Raw genomic sequence first — 7,940 nt, 5'->3', positions numbered from 1 at the left:
ACTCAGGCCACAACACTAGACATAGAGCAGCGGATCAGCAAGCTCGTGGAAGGTGTGGTGAAGCGCCCGCCAAACCAGAGCTCACGGAAGACAGGAGACGAGCTCAAGATGACGCAAAGGAGATTTCATGGCAAGGGGGGCCGGCAGTTGTCAACGGCAAGCGCGATCCTCCCTGGATGTGGCGAGCAAGAGGGAGGCGATAGCGAGCTCCTTTCTTTTTCGAGCCCGATACCAAGCTGGTTGGAGCTGGTTTTTCCTTTGTATCAGCATATTTGGCTATAGGGAGCCCGTTGCAAAGCTGGAGATGCTCTTATATTGATGTCAATTTCAGATCACATCACAATTAGGGATGGATACTTCAATTAGCATCTAAGATAATCCAGTTTTTTTTACAAGTCCATAGCAAACAAGTACGGTAAAGAGAAAGAAAGAACAAAAAGCTATCTACGTAGCATTCCTATAATTAGGCAAAAGCGAAACCAACGTCCTTATATGGTTTCCACTTCATTATGGAACCTCCAGACTTAGAGAAAATCTGCAGCTCCCTTTCAAGCAGGGGCGGGCTGGTTCTTCAGTTTCTCAGCACGGAATTTTGCAGTGTCAGCACCCTTCACATTGAATTCCATCAAGAGCTCCTCAAAAAGGACCTCCAGGTTGGGCTTGAAGGATGGACCGTGACCAGTGCGCAATGCTAGCTTATTATGCTGCGGCTTCGCTGCACTACTACTGCTAGATCCTTCACTGTTTTTGCTCTCTTCCTTGCCTTCCTCTTCCTCCTCAGGGACTCTGGATCCAACCTCATGGCCCTTCATGTAGTATTTGCATGCAGCCAGAATGGCACGGCCACGTTCACGAAAGTGGCCCGCAACAAGGTCTTCAAAGTGCTGAAACAAGCAGTCAACGACCACAAATATCATTAGGTTTTTTCTGCATCTAAGCTCTGTAACCTAAGCTAAGGTTCTTTTCTGCACCAGAAACGGAAAGAAAAGCACTGTGTTGATAACTGAAAGATGAAAAAGCATAGTATAGCATCAACCGAAAACAATTATTAGCATACTACCTAATGTTTCTTGGACACTGTCGAAATCCAACTTGGATATGGCTGTCTGATCCCGCAAAAAAGTTTGGACACATGAAATGTAACATGGAAATGGACAGAGGTGCTGGAATCCGGCTCGGACTCGGTGTCCGACTTGGCAAAAAACAAAAATGGACTTGGGTGTCAGAGTAACTGCTACTACTAAGCTGAGTGCAAAATACAATGAAAGTACCACATAATCACTTTTGCCCTCTACACCATCAAATGGGCTCGAAACGTTTTTGGGGGAATAAGGTGTACGAGTAAAACACTGCTAATACCAAGCTGTGCGCAAAACATAATGAAAAAAAGTACCACACGATCACTTTTATCCTCTACCATTAGAAGATAGCCAGCCAATGGTCTAGAAACTGCTAAACTCTTTCCCAAAGTACAAGAGTTTAAAGATTAGTAAAAAAACTACCTGTGGAGGTCTACGAAGTGAGTATAACATCGTCCTGCACGAGTGCTGAAACGTTGTATCATTATACTCCAAGGCGCGTCTCTGTCCCTCAGCACTATTGGCAGAGCGTTCGTACCCTGGCTCATTGAAGTATGGCTTTTCATTCAATACGAGAGCTTGAATGGAGATTAGCACCTGTAGCATGGTAGATTGAGCAGGGTTCCACTTCTCACAAGAATGACCCTCCCAGGTGCCTAGGAGGCTAAGGCAGACTTTTCCACAATTATATAGATTTGGATTAAGCCGTAGCCCTCCAGAATGATAGTATACCACCTGCAAAAGAAGCAGCACACAATTTTCTCTATCGAAATCTGGATGTATATTACATACAAAATGGCCTAAGTTTTGAATACTCACTGGAGGAGTTGCAGGATAAGACGCAGAAAACTGAACATCAAAGAAGAAAAGGCCATCATGGTAGGGTGTTCCTTGAGGCCCAATCATTGCAGCCCTGAGAAGGTCCATTCGATTTTCCGAGACACGAACATATATTAATGCTGCACAACAGAACAATATCAGGTGTGTGTGTGTGTAGAGAGAGAGAGTACACAGATGGAATAGTATATTTTGAACTTCATCTACATTTTTTTTCAAAAAAATGCATTGAGCATGAGAAGTTGTAAGTCTGAAGCTCAAAATTTGAAAAATGCCAGAGGGATGAGTATAGTCAATGATTAGAGAGATGCATTGTCCACAAGGACGAGACAACTGCTTTGAATATAGCTTACCTGGTAAATCTTTCTCCAGGAGATTCCAGTCATGCTGGATTCTTTTTGCCCATTCTTTCCTAGCCTGAAACAGTTTAAGTCTTAAATTGAGAAAAAGAAAGGTGTGGATAAAAGCAATATGTTTAAGGTCTCACCTTTCCAACAGAATTTTTAGCATAATGATGATCTAAGAAATCCTCAACAGTATCAAACTGCTTGAAAAAATTATATTTCTTAGCAATTTCATCGTCTATTTCTGACATTGACTTATATTTGCCAGGCTCATCCCTTTCAACTTTCTGCAACCATGGTACGGTAGCCTCCACACCTGGAGGCAGATCTAAATCATCAAATTTATCAGCCAGCTGTTGATTATAATCAACTATGTCAAGCTCATAGTCAGATCCCTCATCATCGTAGCAGCCATCATCTTCATCATCAAAATAGTAATCTTCTTCCTCATTTTCTCCATAGTCAAGCTCAGGTCCAGATGCTTGGAGAGAATTATTTTCTGTGCTAGATCCAACTTGATCATTAGAAGAAGAACCCTGCAAAACATCCCAATATTATTAAGAAAATGTCAAGTACTCCTCACGACAGCATCAGCACAGTCAACTTTGCTATATTTGGTCTGTAATAAGATATATGTTAATATGTTTGCCAATAAGCAAGAAACAAGTTCAATTGCAAAGTCTACTTGCCTTTTTAACTCCATCATTCAAAGCAAACAGGAATGCTTAAGCTTTCATGGTTGCATGGCCCACATTTTTCAGGGCTACAGGACCAGCATAAAAAAAGAATACCCTAGTGTTCCCAAACATAATTGGCATAAGATCTTTTAGGGAAAAATATTAGTACAGAAAGTGTAACAAAACCTAATAAACTTAAATAACACTGTTATGTCAGGGTTACTATTCGTCGTTTCTACTGTTCACCGTCAGTGTTCACACATGGGGATTGATTGATATGGTTAGTTGGGATAATTATCATCAATTAATTTGTTTCCTTTTAAGTTAGGTATTATTTCTTAGGGGTCCAATAAGCCATCTCTATAGAAGGGATAGCATTATATCATCTTTAATCAAGCAAAGATGAATTAAAAGAAACCTACTAGTTCCCTAAAGTCCCTGTCATACTCCTCTTCTATGGCCAGCTGTTCTAGATCTATTCCTCCCCAATTGGTGCCCTCCTTCACCTACCGCCGTTCTACTTCAAGTCACCACTGTTCGACTTCTTTCCGATGGAAGTTTCCAACCGTTCACAACACAGTCCAGAACTCCATATCGTAAATGCTGTGAGGGGAACAAAGAGAATCATGTGGGATATAAATGGGCTGGGCATTCAGGAAGTTGACTTTCTATGATATAATCAGATTTGAAATTTTATATTAAATATTTCTCAAAATTAAATTAATATTATTAATTCATGAAAACATTGTCAATGATCTCTTAAAAAATCCAAGTAATCATGTGGATTACATAGCTAGTAGATATGGTAATTATATTCCAAGAGCAGCAAAGAATCGGAAATCATATTATAATGGCAATTTCTAGGAGTTCATTTTAGGTTAAAGCCACCAGAGGCTCAAGCTCTACCAAAATTGGTGCTTCACTGCATCTCCTAAGAAACTGAAGCGTCTCTCCGGCAGCTGCTCAGAGAATCCAGATTAAAGAGAACGCTGAATTCCCCAACCAGGCCCCAAGACAGGGAAATGTAAACTGCAACTTCACCCAATGAATGTGAATATTTCAGTATCAGCACACAGGACTACATTAGAATCTGCCAACCTCTCCCAAGAGCTCCCATAAAATAAGGTAAGAAAGTAACTAAGCACATACATCGCATGTAAATTGAACTAAATAATAGCTAAATATTTCATACAAATATATTTTCTATTAAGGTCTTAAAACTTCCGTAGAACTTTGAATTTTTAGATATTATCATGTACACACTTGTTGGTGGTAGTGCAGTACTATTCCTTGACTTAGTACTTCAAGGATTATTAACGGGACTGGTTAATTTAGTTTGCTGTCTGCTGACCCAGGCAGATCTGGACGTGTTGCGTGGCAACTAGTTGGTTGGTCCAATTTTTCAGCCTATTTAATTATTTTAACTGCATACTTTCAAGCAACATCAAATAGATTATAAAACACAGCACATCATAATGCATTCAGCATTATTGAAGAGTATCCAGCTTGCAGGTGTCCATTACATGTGTAACAGGCGGGCGCAGCCACACACGTCTCACTTCTCTGACCCACAGTGGTACAATGTTGTTAGATTCCCACCCTTCTACACTTAGCATGAGCATTCCTCCAAATATTAAGTATATGCTAACCTTTTAATTAGCTAGCATAACAGTACAAACTACAAACTGTGAAGCTAACTTGCTCAAAACAGAACTCTACACCATACATGTTAAAAGATATATATTATTTACTGTGATGCATATCTAGATGTGCATATTCAAATCAATTATTAACTCTGACGTGTTAAAAGATATATATTATTTACTGTGATGCATATCTAGATGTGCATATTCAAATCAATTATTAACTCTGAGTACAGACCTAGAGTTTATATGTCAAAAAAATATTACATATTGCTAGTAAAATCCTGCAGCAATATTATTTACTCCTAGTACTAACTTACACCATGCATGTTGAAACAACCATTTACTCTTAGTATAAGCATACAGGGTACATGCTGAAACAACCATTTTCTCCTAGTACAATCTTATACCCTGTATGATAACTAGGAGAAAACAAATTCAGCATGGCCAAACACTTAAGAGTGTTGATTACAAGCATATCTTTAAACAATCCTTGTTCCCAGTAAATAACACCAAGGCCTAATCAGTTCTACCTTTTCTGACAGTGAGGCTAAATCTGAATAATATTCTCCATACTGATGTTTCAGCCATCTTTCCAAACTAAAATTTTTCGCAAGGATATATTGCAGCCAGCTTTCCAAGCTACAGAAGTGAGCATAATCTGAATGATATTTTCGTAACGATATATTGCAGCCACCTTTTGAAGCTAGGGAACCAAAAATGTTGACAATGGTCTATGATTTAAATTTCCATCCACTAGCTGCTCAAGTGAAAAAAATTCACTCCATAGATACCCCATACCGAAACGGGAATCTCAAATTCTCTGGGTTTGATATCCTAGGGCTTAAGAATTCCAAAATATACACTGTAAACAAGTAAGAAAACATTCCCTGAAGTTTATTATTGTAAAAGATTTGAGTTGGTGATGGTTACAGCAGCTTAACTTGGGATCTTCTGTGGATAATAGAATCTATGCATATGTGTATGCATATAGGTTGCAGTAAGATTCTGCCGCTTTCTTATACAATGTGAATTTTGTTTCAGGATTTAAGGATAATTACTTGTGCATGGTGGATTTTCGTATGGTATCTTTAGTGCATAATTTTATTTGTGTAGTTTAGGATCCACTGAAGTGTTATCCATGATTCCAGAACGAAATTGCCCCAAAAAAACTAAATACAATTCTACACCAATCCAGAACAAAATTGCCCCCAAAACCCTACTTCCATGAGGATCCTTCCATGGCGAATTCCGAACCGCGGCACTCAAAAACCACGAATTCCACCCAAACCTAACCCACAATCACAGCAAAAACAGGCTAGAATTGAACGAATTCTCACCGTGTACGAAATCTTCCAACCCAAAGAACGGAGCTTTTGCCAAAACCCTCGCGTCATACTCTGCATCGACGCCCCCGAAAACACCGCAAACGAATAAAACGATCGCACCACCAGATTGCAGCAAAAATCGCTCAGATAACCACCAAAACCAACTGAACGACCGAAACTTCAGCACGTAAAAGGCCGGAACTTTCGCGCGAGTCGTACCTGGCAGCGCTGCCGCTTCTGCTGCTGCACGGCGTCACACGCGGCGGAGTAGTCGGCGGCGCGGCAGGACGACAACGAGGAGGACGCGCCCCCCTGCATGTGCGGGTGCCTGCGAAGACATCAAGAAACCCATCAAAAGACAAAATCGCCCAAAATAACCAAGAAAAAAAAACAGCGGAGTTGATCGATGGGGGAAGGCAAGGGGCACGAACTTGGCGGCGTCCATGGCTGTACCCAATGGTGGCGAGCGGCGGCCGGAGCCGGGCGGAGACCAGGCCACCGGAGGTGCAGGAGGAAGTGCGGGTTTGTGATGAGAGAGAGAGAGATCAGAAAAGCGCGAGATCGCGTGCGCGTAGCGATTTATCGGCGCACCCTGAACCCAAACGCTTCGTTACTCGTTTACCGCCGTCACTTCCACGCGAGCCCCACTACCGACCACAGCGCCTTGCTCGTGATTTCACTTCCTGGGGACCCCATCGATCAGTGAGGCACGACGCGTGGCCCGCGGGATGTTGGCTTGTGGTTTTTCTTTTCTTTTGCGCGACGACGACTTGGGCAGTTGGGCTCTGGCCGGGACTCTCCTCTCGGATCTTCGGTGCCGTGTGAGGCAGTGGCCCAAGTGCGGCTGCTCGTTGGACACGTGGTATTGGTTGGTGCTGAACCCGGCCGGTTTGCGAGGGTGTGGCTTGCTTGGGCGCTAGGAGTGGGAATTATTTTTTATTTTAGTTTTTTTAAATTAACATTTTAAAAATAGCACATGGGAAATTGAAATTATAAGAAGTAACCTCTTTAGTAAGAATAAAAGTAAATGGCGTGACTTACCAACTTAGTCATACCAAATTCATCGGTATGACCAAGGTGGCCACGTTGGCGGCAGCCTGACGTCTTTACATATGGGGTTGGTGTGGCAGCCCAAAGTCGCGTCATATGCGTTGGCACAACCTCCTGTCACAGCAACCCTTTTTGTGTGACTCAGATGCATACAGAGGATTGCACCGTTCCTTCTCTCTCGCACCTCTTCTTCCTCCTCCAGCCGCGCGCGAGCAGAGGCAACGGTATGCGACGCCGCCAACGAATCCCCTCCCCCCCCCCCCCAATTTCTCCACCAATCGGGCCCGATTGGAAGGGGATTTTGTGGGGACTTATACTAGGAATGTAACTCCCCCATTCCCTCTAAGTTTTTTCGGTGTTTTTAGCTTGCATTCTTAGTTCAAGGGTAGTTATGGTTTATGATTTTGTTGATGATGATCTATGAAATTTGTACGTTTCAAGTTAGATCGGAGGTCAAATATCATGCTATGGGTACATAGTTACACATGAGTAATGTGTAGAATTTATTGCATGCCACTATTTGAGCGTAGGCTTAATGTATATGTGCAATGCATGTTTTTCTATATATATGAGTAATTTTGAATTGTTGTGATGAAATAATGAGGCATAGGGATTGAAATGGATTATATGTAGGCTTTGCATGTGTTATAGCGATGGATATTTTTGTATATATGAAATGTTTGGATGGTTTGTGTATGTGGACCAGATTGTTCGTGTGTTTTGTCATGGTACGGTTAATGCAAATGGGGTATTTGTAGTGTTGAATATAGAAGTGTTTGGTGTATCTAAAATTCATAATGAATTGGTATTTGTGCAGTTGTATGGTATGACTTCAAATTTATGGTATAAGCAAAAGTGGACACACATCGCCTAGAAGTATCTTTATGTTAGTTGCAAAGATGCCCCCATTCCTCCCGCTCTCTCCATCCTAACTTATGACTATGGTAAGCCTGTCGTGGTCCTTCAGTCACTACAAAAATAT

The 7,940-nt window shown here is 41.7% G+C and overlaps 1 protein-coding gene across 2 annotated transcripts; it reads right to left on the bottom strand.

The window, feature by feature from the left end:
* Positions 1 to 343: 343 nt before the first annotated feature.
* Positions 344 to 6,503, bottom strand: LOC133928643 (probable ubiquitin-conjugating enzyme E2 25). Of its 2 annotated transcripts, XM_062375062.1 has the most exons (8): positions 6,340 to 6,503; positions 6,128 to 6,236; positions 5,921 to 5,980; positions 2,404 to 2,796; positions 2,270 to 2,333; positions 1,899 to 2,038; positions 1,503 to 1,814; positions 344 to 884 (listed from the first exon to the last, which is right to left on the bottom strand). In XM_062375062.1, the coding sequence occupies exons 1-8, from the start codon at positions 6,351 to 6,353 to the stop codon at positions 549 to 551; spliced, it is 1,428 nt and encodes a 475-aa protein (XP_062231046.1). In that variant the 5' UTR covers positions 6,354 to 6,503; the 3' UTR covers positions 344 to 548. The 2 variants fall into 2 exon arrangements, with proteins under 2 accessions (XP_062231046.1, XP_062231047.1); XM_062375063.1 differs by lacking the exon at positions 5,921 to 5,980 and having other exon boundaries at positions 6,340 to 6,498.
* Positions 6,504 to 7,940: the final 1,437 nt, after the last annotated feature.

This window comes from Phragmites australis, chromosome 9 (genome assembly GCF_958298935.1).
Source record: "Phragmites australis chromosome 9, lpPhrAust1.1, whole genome shotgun sequence".
Lineage (NCBI taxonomy): Eukaryota > Viridiplantae > Streptophyta > Magnoliopsida > Poales > Poaceae > Phragmites > Phragmites australis.
The sequence above is the reverse complement of the archived record's forward strand: the minus strand, read 5'-3'. Positions and strand labels throughout refer to the sequence as shown.

Bases quoted from the DNA above. Each gene is read 5' to 3' on its own strand.
- LOC133928643 (XM_062375062.1), bottom strand. The intron at 2,334-2,403 runs GTGAGACCTTAA...AAACTGTTTCAG, and splicing joins CTAAAAATTCTGTTGGAAAG to GCTAGGAAAGAATGGGCAAA. The intron at 1,815-1,898 runs GTGAGTATTCAA...CTTCTTTTGCAG, and splicing joins CTTATCCTGCAACTCCTCCA to GTGGTATACTATCATTCTGG.